The sequence below is a fragment of the Artemia franciscana genome, chromosome 17 (genome assembly GCF_032884065.1).
Source record: "Artemia franciscana chromosome 17, ASM3288406v1, whole genome shotgun sequence".
Lineage (NCBI taxonomy): Eukaryota > Metazoa > Arthropoda > Branchiopoda > Anostraca > Artemiidae > Artemia > Artemia franciscana.
Genome location: NC_088879.1, coordinates 38,758,881 through 38,784,843, shown reverse-complemented (window position 1 = coordinate 38,784,843; position 25,963 = coordinate 38,758,881). Strand labels below are relative to the sequence as shown.

The window sequence follows — 25,963 nt, the reverse complement described above, 5'->3', positions numbered from 1 at the left end:
CCATACACCCTTAAATGAATAAAAAATATTTCTTTTTTTTAAATGAAGTAAAAAATGTCGAATTGAAACCTTTCGGGTATGGTTTTCATTTTGATTATGTGCTTTTTTCCTCGCTTTAGAGCAGGGGTCTTAGCTATTCATTCATGTGAATACTTAAGAGGGCCAACAGAATATGACCAGAATGAAGAAATGAAGAATATGAATATGAAGAAATGAATTACTTCAGTTTGTTCCCTTCTTCCATTCAATATATTCATAAAAAAAAAATTGTTTAACAAAAAATAACGAATATTTTTCAAAAAAATTACGTATTTGCTAGTATTGCTGTAAATAAAGCTGATATTATTTACTGAAAACAACTCTCTCTTTATAGATTTATGGGAATGCGTGTAACTCAAATGTGTCAGTGGAGATTTTTTCATTTATCTTAAAGCTAGACTAAATATCTGCTGCACTATGTTGGCTCCTGGTCCAACTGCTTTTAAGATAAATGTCTTTTGGTTCTTCTATATTTTCCTCAAAGCTTATTCTTTTCATTTTGTAATTTTTCGCGAAATTTTTTTAACGTCTTTTATGAATTAAGTCAGTCAATTAAGCAGGGACGTAATTTGCTATGGGGCAGGGGGACAACTGCACCCTCCAGACCTAAGTTTATCCCCGGGCCTCCTTTTTTCCCCTCCTCCTTCCAGCCGAAATTTAGTTTCTACAAAAAAATCTTGTCAAAATTAAGATAAACTTGCGTAATTCAAGCATCGAGAGAAACAGGCCAGTTTTCTTTAGTATATCTCTGCCTTTATTGTAATATACGGATCATTTTTTGAGTTTTCAATGTCATTTTCACTTGAATTGGAAAAATTGCCTCCAATTTTGCTCCCCCCCCAGGATTCTGAAGAAATTACGCCACTACAATTAAGTAGAAACAAAATTCATCAAGACAGTTAGTCATCTGCAAGTCCAAACACAAAGCCTCAAAACGTTACCTGGTATTCTAGCAGTTTCGTTCACAATTCATTCATTCTCGAGAACTAATCAATTATGGTCCTGGTCAGTATTGTCATGATTGGTGTTTTGTCAAAGGGATATGTGCCGACTCGAAGTTAGTTTTTGTTTGTGTCCTTTTTTGGTTAGCCAATTCTTATGCATTGAACAAAATAGTAATCGTTTTCCCAGTTCGTTACGTATATATATATTTTTCATTGGCCTAGGTTTAGGTATTCAAAATTTCGTCACCATTACTGCCGTAGGAGGGTTAATTCTGTTAATTGATTATCTGCAAATATCTTTAAAGAGAAGATATTTTGACGTACGGCTATAAAAATTGAGCCGGTTCTTAAGTATATATAATTGTTACCTCTTTGGGTGTGCCTCTGAAATCCTCCTTCCCCAGTATAGATCTGAGCCTAGTGACTTGAATTGACGATTGAATAGAATTGTTTTAAGGAGATCCCAAGGGTGATTATTTCTCTGGAACGATTTTTGATTGGTTATAAAGAGGCAACCATACAAATGGTAATTGTATGATTCTTCCCATGACAAAATCCCCTCAGAGGGTTTCCCCTCCTTCTTCTAAAGAATCATGTATATTTCCCAATAAAAAATCAGATGTGAACGATGGTCAAATGGCGTAACTTATACCTCTTTCCCCAAAGGCTATGGGGTTCTTGTCAACCTCAAAGGTCACCTGAATTAAGTGGCTATTTCAAAATTTTGATCGAATGTCTTTTTTGAAAAAAGGGCTTGGGAGGAGGGCTAGCTCACCTCTATTCTTATTGTTCGCTAAAAAAGGGCACTAAGACTTTTTACTTCTATTCGAATGAAACGTCACCAAATCTTTTAGGATAACCGGTTTGATATGCATTTGAGGAAAAAATACTAACAAATAGACAAGCATCAGTGAATTTTCTTCTGGTCAAACATACCAAATTTAATGGCTTGGTTTTCACCAAGATTGCCTGACTTTAGGGAGGTTTACATCCCTTTTTTTAAATCAGGCATTTTTTTTTCTGGCTCGTAACTTTTGATGGGTAACATTACACAGAGTTTTAACATTAGAATGAGTTATATGTAATTGTAATCAGCATAAAAACAATTTTTTAGAAATCAATTGTTATCAAAATTCCGTTCAAGTTTATGTTAATATTGGACAGAGTCCCTACTTAATTACAGTCCATTACCACGAACTGTTTTTGATATGTTATTCAATCTTCACCCGTGTAAAAGAAATTCTGAAATAGCACACATTCTTTATGTTACGGTGATAACACCAAGGGAAATTCTTAGGGTTTAACATGAATGTTACAACAAGAAACGTCTTGGATTACTCTCCGCTTAAAAGTACCAAGGGTACTGACAATGAGATATGATTTAAATTTGTTAAGCAGAAACTCAGAAAACTAAGTGTCTTTATACATTAGATGAAATCAGAAATTCAATTTTAATACTTAGAGCCTCCATATGTAGTTATGCAGTTTTGGTAGTAGCGGGTGAGAAGATTTTAGAAGAGAAGTGTGGGTGAAAATATCACAAAAATATAAGTCAAAACCACACGGCAAAAAACTACTGAAGAGGACGCAGGTTTACTTTGAAAGTATAATTGTCTCTGGACATCAACGGAATCTTAATGTTTAGATTATTAGTTTTATTTATATATTTTCACGGGTAAAGCGTGGTACTTCTGGTGGTATTTTGGCAAAAACCCTGGGAGCTTGCAGCAGATGCCCTCCCAATTATTGCCAATGGAAGATAGCCACAGTAGGTACAGTGATAATTGTGGTATTAGCATAAACTTCCAATTTCTCTGAATTATTATTAATACAGGCAACCAGACACTGTGGTATTATTCCAACGTTGACTTTCAAACATAAAGAACTTTTATCAGATATAACACTAGTTTAGAAGCAATAGAGCCATTAGAAAGTCTGAATTCCATGAGAGTGTTAGGTATGATGTCAGTTTAGGTGAAAACTTGCAATTACAACAAACTAGCAGAAGAGGTAGTAGTAGTGCTAGCACTAATAGTGCACAAAAACTAGTGCTTACAGAATGGGTAGTAGTAACAATAATAGTCATTTTGATATTGATACTAACGAATCTTTATTGAAAAGCTTACTTGCAGTCAGGTTTGGCCCTGCAACTATCCGCAAGTGTGTGACATCCAGGAGTTTCATCCACGCGTGGAGGCTTCCTTGCACATTTGGGATGTAGTCTCTCTTGTGCCACTAAACAAGCATCATTCGGATTATCCGTTTTTCTAAAATAAAATATTTTTATGTAAGATCCTTGCACAAACGAGTTGCATTTGGTAATAGAGAAATTCTAAAGTTTGAAAGGGGAGGTCAGCTGTACCCGACAAACCCCAGTTTGCCCCTTTCCCCTACACATACCTCGGTTTGTCCTCCAGCTGAAATTTGAATTCTTCAAAAATTTTCTCAAAACTAAGATAAGCATGCATAATTCAAGCATCTAGAGTAACAGGTCAGTTTTCTTCAGTAATATCTTTGCCTTTATGGTATTATGTGGCTCATTTTCATTTTTTCACAGTCATTTTCGCTTGATTTGGGAAAATGGGTAAAATTTGCCCTCTACCCATTCCCCAGGATTTAGAAAAAAATTACGCCACTGTCAATAGATATTATCCTAGTCTAAGAAAAAAAAATGTAATTGAATATGTTTTACGTTTTGAGTCTACTTATTCCGTGTTTTGGCTTAAGTAGTACTTTTACTCGACTCAAATGCAACGTAAAACGAAAGATAAAGGAAGAAAAAAAACAAATTTTATGTTAGGTTTCAAAATAAGGTAAATTATAGCTTATTTTCTAACGACAACATTAATCCAAAGCTTAAAAGTAAAAAAAAATAATTCACACTCAGCGTTATAGGAGAAAATCAAATTGAACATATAAATCAGTTCTTCGAAAAATCCATATTGAAATCTTCTGGATTTTTTATGGCACTTGGTATTAACCAAATTAGGTTAATACCAAGTAAATTCTTTTCTCAAAATAATTCTGAAAAATTAGGAAAAAATGAGGTATTTTTAACTTACGAACGGGTGATCGGATCTCAATGAAATTTGATATTTAGAAGGATATCATGGCTCAGAGCTCTTATTTTAAAGCTTGACCGGATCTGGTGACATTGGGGGGGAGTTGGGAGGGGGAAACCTAAAACTTGGAAAACTCTTAGAGTGGAGGGATCGGGATGAAACTTGGTGGGAAAGTTAAACATAAGTCCTAGATACATGATTGACATAAACGGAACGGATCCGCTCTCTTTGGGGTATTTGGGGGGGGGGGGGTTATTTCTGAAAAATTAGAAAAAATGAGGTATTTTTAAATTACGAACGAGTGATCGGATCTCAATCAAATTTGATATTTAGAAGGATATCATGGCTCAGAGCTCTTATTTTAAACCTGACCGGATCTGGTGACATTGGGGGGGAGTTGGGAGGGGGAAACCTAAAACTTGGAAACCACTTAGAGTGGAGGGATCGGGATAAAACTTGGTGGGAAAAATAAGCACAAGTCCTGGAGACATGATTGACATGAATGGAACGGATCCGCTCTCTTTGGGGTAGTTGGGGGAGGGGTTAATTCTGAAAAATTAGAAAAAATGAGGTATTTTTAACTTACGAACGGGTGATCGGATCTCAATGAAATTTGATATTTAGAAGGATATCGTGTCTCAAAACAATTATTTTAAATCCTGACCGGATCTGGTGACATTGGGGGAAGTTTTGGGGTGGGGGAACCTAAAATCATGGAAAACGCTTAGATTGGAGGGATCGGGATGGAACTTGGTGGGGAAAATAATCAGAAGTCTTACATAAGTGATTTACATAATTGGAACGGATCCGCTCTATTGGGGGGTGGGGGGGGGGGGTAATTCTGAAAAATAAGAAAAAATGACGTATTTTTAACTTACGAAGGAGTGATCGGATCTTCATGAAACTTAATATTTAGAAGGACCTCGTAACTCAGATCTCTTATTTTAAATCTCAACCGGATCAAGCGTAATTGGGGGGGGGGGGCAGTTGGGGGGACCGGAAATCTTAGAAAATACTTAAAATGGTGAGATCAGGATGAAACTGGACGAGAAGAATAGAAACCTGTCTAAGATAAGTGACTGACATAACCGGACCGGATCTGCTCTCTTTTGTGGAATTGGGGAGGGGATAATTTTGAAAATTGAGGTATTTGTAACTTACGATAGGGTGACCAGATCTTAATGAAATTGGATATTTAGAAGGATCTTGTGCTTTAAAGTTCTAATTTTCAATTCCGACCTGATCCTGTGACATTGGGGGGAGTTGGAGGGGGAAACCGGAATTTTCGGAAAACGTGAAAATTGGGGTATTTTTATCTTACGAATAGATGATCGGATCTTAATGAAATTTGATTTTTAGAAGGAATTCATGTCTCAGAGCTCTTATTTCAGATCAAGACCAGATCTTTTGATATTGGGGGGAGTTGGAGGGGGAAATCTTGGAAAAACACTTGGAGTGGAGGAAACGGGATGAAGCTTTGTGGATAGAATAAACAGATGTCCTTGATACGTGATTGACAGAATCGTACTGGATTCACTCTCTTTGGGGGAGTTGTGGGGAGGGGTTCAGTGATTTGGCGAGTTTGGTGCTTCTGGGCGTGCTAGGACGATGAAATTGGTAGGCGTGTCAGGGAGCTGCACAATTTGACTTGATAAAGTCGTTTTCCCAGATTCGACCATCTGGGGGGCTAAAAGGTGAGGAAAAATTAGAAAAAATTAGGTATTTATAACTTACGAGTGGGTGATCAGATCTTAATGAATTTTGATATTTAGAAGGACATCGTGACTCAGAGCTCTTATTTTAAATCCTGATTGGCATTAAGCCTCTTATTTTCCTTTTTAAACCAATCTATTGATTCATAGAATTTTGTTAGAGCTCATACCATATGATCTCTTGGCTCTTAGCTCTTCTCGCCTCGTCACAAGTGCCATATGAGCTCTTAGCTCTTGTTTTCTTAGAAATGTTCTTGAATGTTGCTTACAATTTTTTTCATGCTTCAGACAATTCTACGTTAAGGATCAGGAAGTAAAAATTCATTTTCTTCTAAGAATCTCGTATCTGACTATGAATGCGCATCTTAACAACAAACTGATTTTTGGAACTTTGCAAACAGATGTTGGGTAACACACGATAGTACGGGAAAACAGTAAAATTTCAAATTCTATTTTTTTTTTCAAAATACCTCCTTAAGTTTTATAGACATTTGGGCAAATATTCTTAAACAAAAACAAATAAAAAACCAACTAGATCGGTATTTTAAAATTAATATCTTTCCACGTTTCTTACGAAGAAAATATAATATTGATTTTATTGGACAGATTGAGTAAATCTATCTAGAATATCCAACGGAAAACCGATATTTAGATGGACACAAAGATTAAATTTTTGATAAACCATGGATGGTTAATAAGCATGGGAACAATGTGTCTTAAAGGCACATGAAACTAAGAAAAGATGGCAGAACCAAAACACTAATTTAAAAAGAACATCAAAATGAAGAAGTTATCTATCTCCTGCACTCATTGTAGGCTTATTTACACCTGAAAACTGAATTATAAGATTTCTTTGGTCGTTTCAACATTACGAAATTTCTTGGCCAGTTTCGGATTTCTCTCAACGTTAGCAGTGGGGGCAAAGTTATTTCCACAAGGCCAATAGGGAGTAAACTATTGGAGCTGCTAGCCCCTCAAGCCTTATTACGCAAGCCTGGGTCCGAAAAAATGCTATAGCGCACATGTATAGTACACATAATTAATAGGGAATGTTTTTCATGAGATGCAGGTAGATTTTACGTAAAAGGGAGGGTTTACTTTGATTTGTTATGTGAAAGGCTTTGAATCGTGTTTTTTGTAACGTGTTGGACGCGTTAGAATGCACTAGTCAAGCGAGAGAGTTTTAGTAAGACACTTTTCTCCAAGACATTTTTCAAGACCTTTCAAAATATTTCAAGACACTTTTAAGACTTTTTCTTTAAGACATAACGATTCACGACATTTCATGACGTTTTCAAGACATTTTTCTTCAAGATATTTTTCGAGATTTCTTTAGTTCTTACGAAATAGGGAATGTTCACTTATATTAAGGATAAAGAATTCTAACGTGACGACTTGTTCCTTCAGGTGCCCATGGGAATAACCAGCTTGTAAATGAGAAGGACATACACATGGCATGTTAAATAATACTTCAAGAGATTTCATTTTCTTTCACGGCTTTTATTTTTGTTTCAAGGCGTTTTTTTTCTTTTTGAGATTTCATTTATTTCAAGACGTTTTTCAAAGGGAACCTTTACATTCCAAAGATTTTATGTCCACATTAGGGTTCGAAATGTATTTTCCCTCAATGGAATGCAGCGCTAACCAATCGGACTATGAAAGTCTTTCTAACATTTTAATTCGGCTGATAAGTTCTACATGATAAGGTGTTTCCATATACATTGGAAAATCATTCTTTTCTTCTTCACTACACAATAATTTATACTTATATCTAGGCATTTTTGAATGAGCACGCCAATGTACATAGGCTGCAACCTGCTTAAATTGCGTAAACTGTTACCTACCGAACTTTTAACCTGAAACAAGAAATCTAAAAAATGACTGCTTTTTATTGCACATTCAAATTTTATTAATAAAAACGTTGTAAAATCATGAAACATCTGAAAAAGCAGTAAAAACCGCAACAAGGGAAAAAGCAAAACGAGAAAAAAAAACTATAGTGCTTGAATTGCTTGCAAGGGTCCCATTCGAATTGGTTTCTAGAGGGCTGATGGAATCGGATACTAATTGCCCCTGGTGGTTAGGTTAGAGCTCCATTGGAATTGCTTCCTAAGGGGCCCCCTCCTTGTGGGACTTAATTACAGGACTCCCCGTCGGAATCAGGCTCCTTAGCATCCAATTCTACCGGGGCCTCCTTCTATTCAGTTCCAGTGGGACCCTAAAAACCAATTCCAATGTAGGCCCTTACATCCAATTTCACCGAAATCCATAGCAACCAATTCCAAAAGGGAACACCTAAAAGTCAATTCCAACACGGCCTCTAGCTACCAATTCCAGCGGGCCCCTAGCAAGCAATACCAACAAGGCCCCAAGCAAGCAATACCAACGAGGCCGCTAGCAAGCAATACCAACGAGGTCCCTAGCATCCGATCCAATTGGAGCGGGCTAGATAGCAATTCCAGGTGGGCTATTAGAGAAAAATTGAAACATTATTAAGAGTTGTTCCTAGGAGATCTTAATCAAAATGTATCTTTTTATTTACCAGGTTTAAGATTTCAGTCTCACTCCATTGAAAAATTCTTTTAACACTTCTCACCTTAACCTTAAGCTGTAAAACATGTTAGTACAAGCAATTCACGTCACCGTGACAATATTTTGCTGGCCCGTGGCACCCTGACATATTGTCAGTACTGAAACATTTTTTAGCCTTTTTCATGTTAAAAATCATGCATTAAATCCAATGAATCATGTTTTTACAAGCCAATCCTCCATGCTAAACCATTTCAATTCATGCCACTATGCCACACTATTAATGACCCTCTGGCACAATATTGCACTCCCTTCATCATTCCTAAGATATGTTTTCAGATATTTTCTTGACAAAACAAGCCTTAAATCCAATGGTTTATGTTTTTGTAAGCCAACCCTCAGTAATCCACCTTATCAATTCACACTACCGTCCAACACTATCACTGGACTCTATCGTACCCTCCGTAACTCCCACATCATTTTCAATACTTTTTCCAGATATTTTCATGACAAAATCATGCATTAAATCCAACGGTTCGTGTTTTCGCACCTCAACCCTCCGTAATAGACCATGTAAATTCACGCCACCATGGCAACATTTGCCTGGTCCATGGCAACCCAATTGTACATATTATCAACCTTAAGACATTTTCTAGATATTTTCTTGATAAAATTATGCTTCAAGTCTGTTGGTTCATGTTTTCACAGGCCAGCCCCCAACGTGATACATCAAGTCAATTTACAACAACGTGCCACACTATTACTGACCCTCTGGCACTCTGTAGCTCCCTCATCATTTCTTAAACGTTTTCCAGATATTTTTTTGTTAAAAATCAAGCATTAAATCCATTGGTTCATATTTTCGCAAGCTAGCCCTCCACGATACACCATGTCATTTCACACAGCTGTATCAAACTATTACTGACCATCTGGCACCCCCTTATCATTCCTACGACATTTCAGATACTTTTATGATAAAATCGTGCATTAAATCCAACAGTTCGTTCATTTTTTTACCACTCAATCCTCTTTGATACACCATGTTAATTCCCATCTCCATACCACACTAATTAATGGGTGCTCTGGCGCCCTCCAGCACCCCTTTATCATTGCTAAGACATTTTCCAGATATTTTCTTGTTAAAAATCATGCATAAAATCCTATAGTTCATGTTCCCGCAAGCTACCCCCAAAGCGATACATCATGTCAATTCACACTAATGTGCCATTCTATTACTGCCTGTCTGGCCCCCTCTTGCCTCCTTCATTATTCATAAGACATTTCTCAGATATTTTCTTGTTAAGAATCATGTATTAAATCCATTGGTTCATGTTTTCACAAGCCGCTCTGAATATGATTAACCATGTCAATTCACGTCACTGTACCACACTATGATACCCTCTGACGCATAATATCATACCCAAGGGTTTTAATACCTTTTTCCTAGCAAAATAACTTCATAAATTAATTTGACCATTGTTTTTGTTTGAACAGTGGAAACTCATTATTTCATTGTTTGATTGCAAAGCTCCATGACAATCCCAGGTCAGTGGCACTCAAAGGCAAGCACGTGGCACCCATTGGCATGCATTATCATACCTAAATCATTTTCCGACATTTCCTACAAAAACAATTAAAATAAAAACGATCATTTAAAATTAAAGTAAAGTTCCCAAGAACGTTTCTGCTGATAACTCCTAGCAATTGACGCAAGCACTGGCCACAGTGGCTAGCATTAGGCACCTTCAGGCAAGCATTATCGCACCAGATATTTTACTACGAAAAAATCTTTGACACAAGAATCGAACATTTAAACTTAAAGGTTAGTTCGCAATAGCACTTCTTCTGATGACTCCTAGCAGTTGACGGCAACGTGACACACTGTATGTTGATATTTTCCCCCTGAAACTTGTTGCAGAATTATTTGTCTCCGTGAAACTAGTTGCAGGTGGATTTTTCTTCATGAAAATCTTTGCATGTGGTTTGTTTCTTCAAGAAACTTAATGCCTCTTGTTTTATGTCTTCGAGTAACTTTTCTTATTTTTAATTCTTCCTCAGGAAACTTTTTGCATGGTGATTTTTCTCTTTGATGTCCCAAATTATTCCTAAGACATTTCCCAGATACTTTCTTGTTAAAAATCATGCATTAAATCCATTGGTTCATGTTTTCACAAGCCGCTCTGAATATGATCAAAAATGTCAATTCACACCACTGTACCACACAATGACATCTTCTGGCGCACAATATCATGCCCAAGGGTTATTATACCTTTTCCCTAACAAAACAACTTCATAAATTAAGATGACTATTGTTTTGTTCTGATGACTTCTTATTTATATTATTTAAGGCTTCGAGAAACTTTTTTATTTTTAATTCTTCCTCATGAAACTTGTTGCATGTTGAAATTTAGGAAACTTTTACATTGATTTTTACTCTCTTACAACTGGTTTCTTTCATGGAGCTTGTTGCATGTTGATATATATTCGTGAAACATAATTTATCCCGATATTTTTCTTCGTGAAATATGTTGCATACTGATCTATTATTCGTGAAACATAAAATATGTTGATTTTATCTTCGTGAAACTTCTCACAGGTTGATTTTTCTTCGTGAAACTAGTTGCATATTGATTCTTTTATCTTCGTGAAACATGATGCATGTTGACTTTTGCTCGTGAAACTTGTTGCATGTGGATTATTTTTTTCAAGAAACTTAATATATTTTAATTTTTGCCTTCGAGAAACTTGTTGTATTTTTCTCATTTGTTCTTCAAGAAACAACTTGCTCGTCAATTCTTCTTTTCTTGAAACAGGTAGATTAATTTTACTCCTCGTGAAACCGGTTTCGTTCGTGAAGCTTGCTACTTACTGATTGTTGGTTCTTAAAACTTATTTCACCTTGATATTTTTCATCATTAAACTTAATGCATCTTGATGTATTCTATCGTGAAACTTTATTTACCATGGTGTAAAGCATGATGCATAATGATTTTTTCTTCGTGAAACTTTTTCAAGCTGATTTTTGTTCATGAAACTTATTATGTTTGGATTATTAATTCAAGAAACTTAATGTATCTTGATTTATTTCTTTGAGAAACCTGTTATATTTTTATTTCTTCTTCACGAAACTTATTGCATGCTGATTTTTATATTCATGGAACTTAATTCACGATGACGTTTTTCTAAGTAAAACTGGTTACAAGCTGGTTTATTCTTCTTGAACATGATTCATGCTGATTTTTATTCATGAAACTAGTTGCATATCGAATTTTTTCTTCGTGAAACTTGTATATGATTTCCCTCTCGTGAAACTTGTATTGTTTGTGGAACTTGTTGCGTGGTGATTTATGTTCGTGAAACTTAATTTATCTAGATATTTTTCTTCGTAAAAAATTTTGCTTGCTGATTTTTGTTCGTGATACTTAATTTATCTTTTTTTTTCTTCTTGGAATATGTAGCATGTTGGTTTTGTTCGTAAAACATGATGCTTGCTCATTTTTGTTTGTGAAGCTTGTTGCATGGGGATTGGATTATTTCTTCAAGAAATTTAATGTATCTTCATCTATGACTCTGAGAAAATTGCTATATTTTTTTTATTCATGAAATTTGTTGCATGTTGATTTTTCTATTCGTAAAACTTAAATCTTGGAACTTTTTTCTGCTCATGGAACCAGTTTTTTCGTGGAACTTGTTGCTTGCTGATTATGTTCGTAAAACTTAGTTTATCTTGATATTTTTCTTCGTTAAACTTGTTGTATGTTGATTTATTCTTTCATAATACATAATGTATCTTGATTTACGTGTCCGAGAGAATTTTCATATTTTTATTTCTTCTTCATGAAAGCTGTTGCATGTTGATTTTTCTGTCCATGAAACTTTTGCATTGATTTTTTCCTCCTTATAAAATCCAATTTGGTTCGCAGAACTCGTTGCCTGTTAATTTTTGTTCGTGAGACTTAATTTATCTTTATCTTTTCTTTGTGAAACTTGTTGCATGTTGATTTATTCATTCGTGAAACTTAATTTATCAAGATATATTTCTTCTTAAAGGTTGTTGCATGTTGGTTTTTTCTTCCTGAAACATGATACATGCTGATTTTTTTGTTTTTGAAACTTGCTGCATGTGGATTAATCTTCAAGAAATTAAATGTATCCTGATTTATTTCTTCGAAGAACTTGTTGTATATTTATTTATTCTTTATGAAACTTTCTGCATGTTGATTGCTTCTCTTTGTGAAACATATACATCGTTTTTTGTCCTCGCGAAGCCGGTTTTGTTCGTGGTTACTTACTTTTGGCTTACTTTTGTTCATGAAATTTAATTTATCTTGATATTTTTTGTGGTGAAACTTATTGTATGTTTATTTATTCTATCGTGAAACTCAATTTATCATTATAATTTTCCTCATAAAACTTGTTGCATCTTGATTTTTCTTCTTGAAATATGATGCAAGCTGATTTTTTTTTCGTTAGATTTGTCACATGTCATTATTTCCTCAAGAAACTTAATATATCTTGATGTACGAGAAACTTTTTGTAGTTTTATTTCTTCTTCTTGAAAATTGTAAATTAAATTTTCTTCTCTTGAAACTGGTTTTATTCGTGAAACATGTTGCTCACTGATTCTGGTTCGTGAAACTTAATTTATCTTTATATTTTTCTTCGTGAAACTTGTTGGATTTTGATTCATTCATTCGCGCAACTTAATTTATCATGATATGTTTCTTCGTATAACTTATTAATGTTGGTTTTTTCTTCCCAAAACATGATTCTTGCCGATTCTTTGTTCGTGAAGCTTGTTACATGTGGATTATTTCTTCAAAAAAGTATTGTATCTTGATTAATGACCTCGACAAACTTGTTATATTTTTATTTCCCCTTCACGAAACTTGTTGTATGTTGATTTTTCTCAACGTGAAAAATTTGGATTGATTTTTCACTTTGTAAAACCCATTATGTTTGTGGAATTTGTTGTTTACTGATTTTTTTCAGTAATTCATTGAAATTAATTCAGTTGAAATTCATTTTTCTTGATGTTATTTTTCGTTTAATGTATCATTATATTTCTGATCGTGAAACAGGTTGAATACTGGATATTCTTTGTGAAATATGATGCAAGCTGATTTTGTTCGCCAAACTTTCAGTACTTGGATTATTCCTTCAAGTAACTTAATGTATATTGATTTATGTCTTTGAGAATCCTGTTATATTTTCATTTCTTCTTTATGAAGGTTACGGCATATAGATTTATCTCTTCGTATGCCTCGAAAACCTTTTTTTTACAAGTTACTAGGTTAGGTTAGCCTAACCAAACCTAACCGACCTAACCTATTTCGGTTAGATCGTGAGACATCTAACCTAAGCTAACCTACCGTGTGTAGGTCATGTCACTTAGGTTAGACTAACCAACCAAGTAGGATGTAAGAAAAAGGCTTACAAGTTTCACGAAAAAAATCAACATGTAGTAGTTTGAAAAAGAAGAAATAAAACACAAGAAGAAGTTTCTCGAAGACACAAATCTAGATACAATTAATATTTTGGAAAAAATAATTCATATGCAACACTTTTCTTGAGCAAAAATCAGCATGCATTGTTTTTCATGATGAATAAAGCCAACGAGCAACAAGTTCCAAGAAGAAAAATATCATGATAAATTAAGTTGCACGAAAGAATATGTCAACATACAAGACAAATATCAAGATAAATTAAGTTTCACGAACAATAACCAACATGCAAGAAGTTCCACGAACAAAACCTTTTTCACGAGGAGGAAAATCAATGAACAAGTTTCACGAAGAAAAAATCAATATGCAACAAGTATCATGAAAAATAAATAAAAATTTATCAAATTCTGCAAAGTCATAGATCAAAATATATTAAATTTCTTGAAGAAATAATCCACATGCAACAACCTTCAGGAACAAAAATCAGCATGCATAGTGTTTCACGAAGAAAAACCAACATGAAAAATGTCTTTCGAAGAAAAAATATTAAGAACCAAAATCAGCATGCAAAAACTTCCACAAGCAAAACCGGTTTCACAAGGAGAAAAGCCATATACGAGTTTCACGAAGAGAAAAATCACCAGGCAACAAGTTTCATGAAGAAGAAATAAAAATGAAACAAGCTCCTCGAAGACAAAAATCGATAAACTTTAAGTTTTTTGAAAAAAAGTCTACTTGTAACAAGTTTCACGAAGAAAAAAATTAACATACAGTGTGTAACGCTGGCGAAAGTTGCTACGAGTTATCAGAAGCAACGCTGTTGGGAATTTTTTAAAGTTTAAATATTTGATTCTAGCGTAAACGGTTATTCCTTTAGGAAAATGTCTGGAAGTGCTTTAGGTTCGATAATGTTTGCCAGAGGGTGCTATATGCTAGCCATTGTTTGCATTGTTGGCGTCAGGTGCTAGGAGTCATCAGAAGAAACGCTGTTGGAAATTTTATTTTAAGTTTAAATCTTTTATAGTGTAAACGGTTACTTTTGTAAGAAAATGTCCTAGAATGCTTTAAGTGGGATAGTGCATGCCATATACTAGCCATTGAGTGCCACATAATAGGAATTGTCATGGAACGTTTTAATCTAACAATACAATGGTGAGTTTCTGCCGTTCAAATAAAAACAATGGCAAAAGTCATTTACCTGTGTAAAGAGGTCAAAAAACTCTTGGGTATGATAGCACCAGAGGGTTTCGTAGTATGGAATAGTGACGTCAATTGAGATGGTGTATCACTTTGATGATGGCTTGCGAAAACATGAAACAATGGATTCAATGCATGTTATTAACAAGAAAATATCTGGAAATTGTCTTAGGAATAATTAGGGATGCTAGAGGGTGCCATAGCACCCAGTTAGAGTAAAGGAGGGTGGCGTGAATTACATGGTGTAATATAAGCCGATGGTTTTACAGCAAGATTTTTGAAAGACTCTTGGGCATGATAGCACCAGGGGGTTTCACAGTATAGATAATGGTGGCTTGCGAAAACCTGAGCCAATGGACTTAATGCATGATTTTGTCACGGAAATAGAATATTTAAAACCTAATTTTATCAAGGAAATATTTGAAAATGTCTAAGAAATGATATATGTGTCACTCGGATCTCATGGGCCAGGCACACCTTGCCAAGGTGGCGTGAATTGACATGATGTATCACGAGCAGATGAGTTTTAAAATTACGAACCGTTGGATTTAATGCGTGATTTTATAATGAAAATATCTGGAAAATGTCTTAGGAATAATGGGGGAGGGGGGTGGTAAAGGGTTCCAAAAGGACCAGTGATAGTGTAGCACGATAATGTAAATTGATATGGTGTTTCAAGGAGGGTTTGCTTGCAAAACATAAACAAATGGGTTTAATGCATAATTTTATCATAAAAATATTTGGCAAATGCCGTAGGATCGATGAAGGGGGTGCTAGAGTGTGCCAGAGAGCCAGTCATAGCGTGACATCCTGACGTGAACTGGCATGGCGTAACACGGAGGGTTGGCTTGCGAAAAAATGAGCCAATGTATTTAATGCATTATTTTAATGCATGATGTATCATTGAGGTGCCACGGGCCAGCCATATATTGTCACGTTGGTGTAAATTGCTTGGACTAACATGTTCAACCAATAGATTAAAATTAATGTTGGAGGTGATAAGAGAGTATTTCTTTGGAGGGGGACTGATATCTAATACCTGGTCAAAGAAACGAGGTATTTTCCTTGAGATCTCTCAGAAATAATTCTTACTATGGTTTAAATTTATGCTTAATAAAAAACCTTGAAGTGTTCCCCCAACCAATAATTGCTAGGGTCCCCCAAAAAACATTGCTAAAGCTCCCCAACCAATAGAATTGGTTACTAGTGGCCCCGTTGAAATTGCTTGCTACGGTCCGCAGTAATTGGTTGTTAGGGGCCCCGTTAGAATCGACTGAAAGGGATCCCCCGTTAGAATTGGCTGTTATGGGGTAAGATGACATTTATGTAAGAGCCCTCATTGACATTGGTCGATAGGATCCCATGGGAATTGGATGCAAGGGAACATTGGTGGAATTGGATAGTAGGGGGCCCCCTTGGAATTGCTCACAAGGGTCCCATTCGAATTGGTTTCAATGGGACAGACGGAATTGGAAGCTATTCGCCCCCGGTAGTTAGGTAGGGGCCTGTTCGAATTGCTCACTAGGGGTCCGCAGTGGGATTTAATGCTAGGACCCCGGTTGGGATTGGTTTATAGGATTTCCACATTTCTTTAATTCATTGTTCTAGTTGATTATATTTTATCCTTTATAAGCTTTTTTGACGCTTTGTTTTTTCTTTTTTTGAGTTTTAACTGCCTTTCAGTAGTTAATCATTGTATAGCGTTTTTTATTAGTAAAATTTGTATGTGCAATAAAAATCCTTCGTACTCTATATTTCTTGTTTCAGGATAAAACTTCGATAGGTAATTGTTTAGCAATTTAAGCACCTTGTAGCGTATGTACATATGTATGCTTATTCAAGAATGATTCTGATATAAGTCTAAAATTCTGTGTACTGAAGAAGAAAAGAAGAGACTTTTGAACGTATATGAAGGTATATCATATTCTTGCCATCATTATGGTTAGAATATACTCTCACTTTTATTTCATTTCTGATAACATGCCAAGTTCCAACAGAATAGAGGCTCTTTTACTAAATAAACACGTTATGAACAAGCCCCAATATTATCTTATTACATTCTCTAAAGTATTACTGAAAATGCAGGTGCATACCAAATGTAAGCAATTTCTAGGAATCGATTTACCCCCCTCTCCATGTCAATTATTGCAACCATATGGGAATACACGATCCATTTAATCATTCTAATAAGCGAAACAGTAAATTTTCTGATTGGGAAACACCTTATCATGTAGAATGTATTAGGCGAATTAAAATGTTAGAAACAATTTCATAGTCCAACTGTATTGTACTCCATTCCATTGAAGGGGAGCCCCTTTCAAATCTTAATGTGAACATAAACTCTTTGGAATACAAAGGTTCCCTGAGAAAAACGTCTTGAAAGAAAATGAAAATTAAACAAGAAAAAACTCCTTGTAAGAAAAAAAACACCGTGACAGAGATTGAGTTCTCAATTTCTTTTTTAATTTCAAAGTATTATATAGCATCCCACTGGTGTTCCCTCCTCATTTACAAGCGGGGATCCCCTACGGCCCTGAGGAAACAAGTCACGTTAGAATACGTCATCCTTAACAAAAGTAAACATTTCCTTTTTCGTTAGAACTAAAGAAATCCTGAAAAATGTCTTGAAAGGTCTTGACACGTCATGAAAAATATCTTGAAAAAATGTCTTGATAAGACTCCCCTACTTGACTAGTGGACTCTAACACGTTCTGACATGTGACAATAAAAGAAATGCGATGTAACAGTTAAGGCCTATTATATAACAATCAAAGTAAACCTTCCCTATTACGTAACATGCACCTACCTCTTCTAGGAAACATTCCCTTTTACGTAGGTGTAATATACACGTGCGCTACAGTATTGCATCAGACCCGAATTTCCGTCTTGAGGGGCTAGTACCTCCAACAATTTACCCCCTATGTTCATTGTTGAAAGTATTACGCCCCCACTACTAATTTTGTCTCTCATTATTGTGAAAATAAATAAAAAGCGATTTGAAAATTAAAAAGTTTTTTTCCACAGAAAGCTATTCCTTCAAAGGACATCTACACCTTCCTAAGATATTAAGTACCATATGTTTCCAGCTTTTTTTCTGATTCTTACCCATTTTTTTGTTTTTAATTTTGTACCCTCTGCTACTATAAACCATGTTATTACATTTCAAACATTTTTTTGAAAAATTGTTAATAGTTTTTCAATTTAAAAATTTTTGATTTTTTTTAAAGTTCTTAATTTTTTGCAATCTTTCAATATATTTGAAGTTCTGAAAGTTCCCATTTAACATACTCATGCAATTCAGTTGCTTTGTTTATGTCCTTGGAACTTTACTCGAAATTAATTAAAAAAAAAAACGAATCCGAAAACAAAAATTTTTTGAAGTAAAACAAAGACCATATTAAACCTGTTATCAGCAGAAATTTAATGCTATAATAATTCAAACTCAAAACGATGAAAATTACTGATAAAGAATAAATGAGATCCAAGACAAAATGAAATTAAATAAACAATTATAGCAAACATATGTACAAGAGGTACTAATATAAGTGAATAAACAAAATATTAAAACGAGTAAAACTTAAACTGAATTTGCAAATCAAGCTTAAAATGAAAAAAAATCATTACGAACAAGAGTTTAGATACTGTCCCACTCCCTAACCGTAAAAGTCTAAGGACTACAGCGTCATTGGTGCTTTACTGAAGAGTATATGTGTCTTGAACAGCCTTGGAAAGAACTAATAAAATCAAATTTAATATTTAACGTATAACAGTATTAATTGCTAAAAACTCATCAGTTCAAAATTGTGTTTCACTGTAATTTTTGTTTTCTGTGATGTAATAAGCAAAACAGACAATATTTGTAATGTAATTCCTTTTCAGTAAAGCCCTAATGACGCAGTAGGCTTTGTACTTTTACAGTCAGGGACGGAGGCGGTAGCCAAAGTCTCATTTATTGTTATTTGTTTATTTGAAACTTGAATTTCAGATTCAACCTAAGTTTTAATCTTTGAAGATTTATTTATACAATCCCAGAGGCATTGTTATATGTTTCTTTGGATTATTTTGAACGAAGTGTCTATCTCAAAATTTTGATCGGATGCATTTGGAGAAAATAGAGATTAAGAGACCTAGTTGCCCTTCAATCACTGATTCTTAAAAAGGGAACTAGAACTTTCCGTTTCCGATCAAATGAGCCTCCTCCAAAGTTTATAGGACCACCCTTTTCATAAAAACCTTATATGCCCCCAGGTTATATACTTGTAACCATCCTCCCTAGTTTTCGGGGTTCTGTCAACCCCGGAGACATCATTATATAATCTTTGGACAAAAATGTCTATCTTAAGATTTTGATCAACTGCATTTTTGGAAAAGATAGTTTAGGGGAGGGGGGGGGGCTTCTTGCCTTCTTATCACTTTGGACTCTTAAAATCCCAACTATAAATTTCAATTCCCAATCAAATAAGCCTCCTCCAAAGTTTATATGACCATTCTTTCCATAAGAGTTTACATGCCCCCAAGCCAAAACTCACAGACCTTATCCCCAGCCTATGGGCGGCTGTTTCAACCCCGAAGGCATTGTTATATGACACTTGGACTATTTTGAACAAAATAGCTATCTTCAAATTTTGATCAGTTGTATTTTGAGAAAAGAGGGTGTGGGGAACAGTTGATCCCCCCAATCGCTTTTGGCTCTTAAAAAAATAACCTATAACTTTCAATTTTAAATTTCCAATCAATTGAGGCTCCTCCAAAGTTTACAAGACCACCTATTCCACAAAACCTTATGTGCCCTTGGGGCATAACTTGAAACCCTTTCCCCGAGCTCTGGGGGGCTTTGTCAACCCTGGAGGCATTGTTACATAATCTTTGGACTATTTTGAACAAATTGGCTATCTCAAAGTTTCAATCGGATGCATTGGCGAAAAGAGAGCGTTGGGGCAGGAGCTAGTTGCCCTTCGATCACTTTTGACTCTCAAAAACGACACTAAAACTTTCAATTTTCATTGAAATGAGACCTCTCAAAAGTTTATACAACCATGCCTTCCAAATGAAGTACCTCTGGAAAAATAATAATGATAAATGAATAATAAAGCATTGAAGCCTTATGGCATTTACTATAGGCAACGGTATAGCATTGCCTCCAATTGGTCTGTAGTAACTGTTCGTATTAATTGCCTTAAACTGTTGTAGTGCGCGCAACTGTTATACTACAATTATAGAATAGATATTGTGATTAATTGACTTTCACTCATAGTGTATAATTTTACCATTGCTGTTAATCATAATAAGGAACAGTAGAGAGCCAAGCAAGGATACTTATAAAAGCCGCTAAACACTGGCATACAATTATAATAATTATTCTGGCATTCCACATATTTATAATGGTTTAATAGAATACTTGGAATAACTGTTATAGGAAAATGACCGATCTGGTACTCATTTAGAAGCTTAATAGGTTTAGATAACCGCGCAACCCCTTTTAAAATTTTGGTTAAACCACCGGCGTCAGTAATCATGGAAAAAGTATATCTTGAAGAAGGAGCAAACTAGAAAAATAGAAGAGCCAAAACCTCATTTCAAATTGGCTGTGGTTCTTAGTTATATTTTACAGTTTTTGCAAAAAACACGGCTATTATAATTACAAACGAAAAAAAAGATTTTCCAACCTAAAGTATTGAGCAACATTAAAACTTAGAGCAAAAAAGAATATTATGTGTACCAGGGGGATGCCTCCTCCTCAATACTTCACTCCTCAGGCTGTAGTTTGACTTTTTGTTCCAATTATTTAACAATAATCATTAGAATAATAACCTTTTTTAGAATTTCTAAGAAAAACTTTTGCGTAAAGAGCGAGGTATTGATGAGGGGGCATCCCTTCCACATGTGTAATAGTTTCTGTTCGTTTTAAGTTTTAACGTCAATCCTTACTTTCAAATGAAAAACTTGCTTTTTATTTACTTCCTGATCGTTTTCAAATTGTGTCAAGAAATTTGGCTCCCCTACGATAAAATTCCCCCAACCCCAAAAAATTTATCTGTACACTACCCAATAACTAATAATATATGCAAAAATCATATATATGAAAGATCATAGCCTGCAGCCCTTCCCAGGGGACTTCAAGGGGTGGGGTTTAATTCATCCTAAAAGACATAGTTTATAGGTTTTTTGATTATTTTGAACAAAATTACTTAAACTTAGACTTAGGTCCTCCCACGCCTGAAGGCGCATTAGGCAGCAATAGTGATTCGCCACAACGACCTGTCCTTAGCCATTGACCAAAGCTCCTCCATCGAAGACTTGGCCAACTCCGCCTCCTTATCTGACATTCTGCCAATGGTTATTTCAGGTCTCCCTGACTTGTGGAGGCCAGGGGGTGTATAGCACCTTATGTCATGTGGCAGTCTTCTATCACCCATTCGCACCATCTGCCCCCAATACATCCATCGTCGCTTTCTGACGGCATCAAGGATGGGGGTATAATTTGTCATGCTATAAATATCATCATTCTTTATTCTCTCCGCCCAATGTATGATCAAAATAGATCTTGGGCAGTTATTATCGTATGCCCGTAGTCGTTTTTCTAGTTGCTTGATGATGTTATAATTTTCACAACCATATGTAAGGACGGAGAGGACATTGCTACTATAAATTTTGAGCCTTAGCTTTTGGAAATATTTGTTATTTCTTCAAACATTTCTAAGACAATTGAAGGCAGAGCCAGCCAATGCTTTTCGACACAAAATTTCTCTTTCAGGATTGGCATCTTGCGTAAGAATGCTGCCGAGATATTTGAACTGTCTCACTATTTCCATTTCCTTATTGTTGACCAGGAGTCCTTCAGCTAAGTCAGGAATGACCGCATTTGACATTGATTTAGTCTTTTTAGCGCTTATGGAGAGTCGAATAGCATTTGCCACACGCCCAAGTTCATTAATATTGTGTTGTATAGCTTCTGACTCGTGAGCGAAGAGTGCAATATCGTCCGCAAAAACACCATCATGAAGTTCTCTTAGTGGGTTTAATTTTAAACCCCCCACTTAAGCTACATCCACGAAGCACAAAATCTATGACTATGGCAAATAATAATAGCGATAGAATGCAGCCCTGCCTTACACCTGACTGAACGGTGAACCACTCCGTTAGGCCATCCTCTGTTTGTACTGCGCACATAATATCAAGGTATAGCGCTTTAACTATATTTACCATTTTGATCGGGATCTCGTAATGCATTAAAAATTTTCCACGTGGTCTCGCGGTGTATCGAGTCGAAGGCCTTGAGAAAGTTTATAAATAATGTGAGTAGTTGAACTAGCCATTCATTAGATTCTTCAAGCAGGACTCTTAGGCTAAATATTAGGTCACAACACGATCTATTTTGGCGGAATCCATGCTGTTCATCTCTCAGAACTTTCTCCACTTTATTTTGAATTATACTGAGAATAATTTGGCACAAAACCTTGCTATCAACTGATTGTAAAGCAATGCCTCTCCAATTACCACATTTAGTCTTTTGTCCTTTTTTGACCATTTGCCTTTGACTGGCCTTTTGAATGGCCTTTGACTATTCACTCAGGACTTTTTCATCATCCAAAGACGCGACAAAAGTTCAAACATGGGCCCTGGTAGGGCGCTTCTACCATATTTCAACAGTTCTGGGGGTATGCCATCGTTGCCGGCGGCCTTTCCGTTTTTCAAAGTCTTTACAGCCTCTTTTACTTCACTCAGCAAGAGAGGCCCGGAATATATTCCAAGATCGAACAATATTTCTTCAGGGATATTCAAGGTAGTTGTGGGTGGTACCTTATTTAATACCTCACTGAAATGCTCCATCCAGTGTCGGATTATGTCATCCGTCGCCTTCTTTCTTTTCAACTTGGGTCGAAGAAGCCGTCGAAATACCCTCAAGCTCATTCGTTATAGCGTACACAGTACGACTATCTCCCGGCCTGGCGGCTATTTGAGCCTGATCAGCCATAGTTTCGAGGTACACCCTCTTATCATATCTAGTCCTTGTTTTGACTTGTTTATTGAGACGCTTATATTGCGCTTTTAGATCATCTAGATATTCTCTAGTGAATGTCGTGTTATGCTAATGCCTATTCACGAGGATTTCGACTTCTGCCCTTTGATCAATGATATCCCAATTGCCTTTTATCAAGGATATGCAATTGCCATCTCAAAGTTTCGGTTAGGTGACTTTGGGTATGAACCGGCGTGGGAGTTGAGCTACCCTTCAATAATTTTGGTCACTTAAAAGGAGTAATAGAACTTCTGATTTCTGATGAAATCAGCCCTTTCCTGATAGTCTAGGATAACTGGTTCGATACGATCACCCAGAATAAAACAAACATAAACACAAACGAACAAGCAATTAAACACGCATCCGTGATCTTTCTTCTGGCAAAAAAACGCACAATTCCATTTACTGTCATAAATAAGAGCTTGAAGTCTCTACAGTAGGGTTGTCTGATATGCTGAATCTGATGGTGTGATTTTTATTAACATCACCTGATGCTTTTTGGGTTCTTCCCCTTTTTTCAAAATTCGGTAAATTTTCTAAGGCCCGAAATTTTTGATGGGTAACATTAAACTTGACAAATTTTAAATGTTTTTACTCAGCATCAAATTTTACTCAAAAATTACTCAGCATCACTGACGAAATTACAGACCAGGACACCGGGACACAAATGACGACCGGGATACTCAAAGAGAAATTACTCAAAGAGAAATTAACTGATTCTTTTTGATGCGTCTGTTATTATAGAGACTCTGTTTTTCAGATTTTCAGTTATTATTGAGCCGGTAACACTTCGTTACCACGAACTGCTTGATTACCTACAAGTTGATACAGTACTAATAGCCATAGTAGCTTAAAAAGATCTGTATATAATTAGACAATAGTGCAGAATAATAATATTCCATGTAGCGCATTTAAATTGAGTGTAATATAAGATGTGTTCCTCCGAACAGTTAGTAACAGATGACAGTTATTAACACAAATGGGCTGTGAGGTATCCTGTGTAATACTCAAATAGAGTGCCATTCTTTGTTACCTTTTGTTGCGTAGTGTATTTCATTGACTGAATGAGTTTGATAGGCACCACAGTTTGATAGGCACTTTGTTAAGATAATATTGAGCAAATATTCACCATTCTTCTATCATAGACTTCAGTCAGCTGATAAGTTTGTTAGTAATTCTGCTTGGGTGGCGAGGTGACACAAGGTGTTGTACTGAAACTCTCTTTGATGATGGCATTTGTCAAGCTGCTGTATGTTTCTTCTTATTTTCTGATGAAAGTTTCTTCTCTGAAGAACTCTTGATTGTTTTATAGTTAACCATATGCCTATAGACCTGCTAATTTAATTAGCAGGATAATTTAATGCCGGCATTATTAAATTAAGCAGGATAATTAAATTAAGCAGGCATTAATTTAATGCCAAGAATAAGGAGCAATTAAAGAAGCTTCTAAATAAAAAAAAACTAACATTGACTTTAAGTAGGAATGAAAAAAACCACTGAAATAATTACTTAATACATTTTTACTGTCAGCAGCCTATGTAACTAATCCTTCACATAAGATAAAGAAGAAAAACCATAGACAAACATGACTTCACGTATACATATGGAAATACACAAAGATAAACACTCGAAAAGAGGAAACCTTTTTTTAAGCTATTGAAACATATCGATTTCATTCAAGAATTCAAAAATCTTTCCAAGAGATTTCAACTTGAGCCAAATGTTTCCATCTTTCCACTAAACCAGTGAACGTAAACTTAACAGTTTTTTAAATAAATTATTTTTAAGCACCTTGGTTATTTGACATTAGTCTTGGACCCTGTAGTCTTTAAAAAAAAGGACGGATCTTTTGCAAAGCTCGGACTTACGCTCTTTAGCATATTTTAGCCCCATAAATCCGCCTGTGCTCATTTGTTTCTGATAATTTCTTCTCTTTTGGCTTAAAGTGTTTGTAATATAATTTAGTGCTTATTTCAATACTCCATTTATAGTCGGTTGGAACACCGTCTGACAAAAATTGGCTTATTTTTCCTAGTTTGCATTCAAAGTCAACATCATTTCTCACGTCTCGAAAGGGAAAAATGACACTTCCCTAGAATTCCTAAAATGATATCTGCTTTGTTTTCACTTTTGATTTAATTTATCCTAATGGGGTCAAGAAAGCCCTAGGGAATAAGTGATAAGATTTTCGTGGTCCAGGAGAGGAAGTAAAAGCTTAAGAAACGAGCAGGTCCTCCCTACAACTGCAAAAATTAACAGGAAAATCTATTTTTTCCTATATTGTATTTTAAAAGTTGAAGAAATGGCCATTAGATGGTAGTGCAAATTGTTTCTTTTTGGGGTTAGTCTAAAAAAAATCAGAAAGAAAATTTTCAAAGAAAAAATAAAACTATATTAACCAAAGATAGGTAGAAATAATGTCAAATAATCATTCCAACTTAAAAAGAAACGAGATCACTATCAATTAATAAAAGAAACCCAAAACGAACAGAATTTATACTGTTTTATTCGGGAAGCAGAACCAATGTTCTGGCCTTTAGAAGGCTTAATTGTTCACTTTGTAGTAATTTCTGTTTGATTTAAGTTTGCGTCATTTAAATATTATATTTTATATTCTTTTTGGGCCTAAGTAATTCGTTGATTCGGAATGTGCATGCTACCCAACGTCTTATACTATCGTATAACGTCAGTGAATAATAATTAATAATAATGGTTAATAATAATAATATAACAATAGGCAAAAATTGGCCGTCCATTTTATTATAAGAAAGTTATCGTGTTATATTATTTTGTGAATGCATGTTTGTGTAAATAAAAGCATTTCCAGTTCATTTGTTAAAAACTTTTGATTTTATGCATAAAAACGAAAAAAAAAATCTTGTCAGGAATCAATGAAATCAGATTTGTTTCTAGATTTGAAGCATAGAAGATGTGTCTACCAAATTGTCAATCTTAGATTAATAATTGAGAGGTGCCTGAGCCATTCAGTCCTCAGTTTTTATAGATTATGAGCCAG

At 35.3% G+C, this 25,963-nt stretch overlaps 1 protein-coding gene across 1 annotated transcript in view; it reads right to left on the bottom strand.

Annotated features, from left to right (window-relative positions):
* Positions 1 to 25,963, bottom strand: part of LOC136037579 (uncharacterized) — a 178,402-nt gene that overhangs the window by 140,918 nt on the left and 11,521 nt on the right. The window contains exon 3 of the mRNA XM_065720300.1: positions 3,110 to 3,250. Coding sequence (XP_065576372.1) covers positions 3,110 to 3,250 — 141 coding nt within the window. The remainder of the gene's footprint in view (positions 1 to 3,109; positions 3,251 to 25,963) is intronic.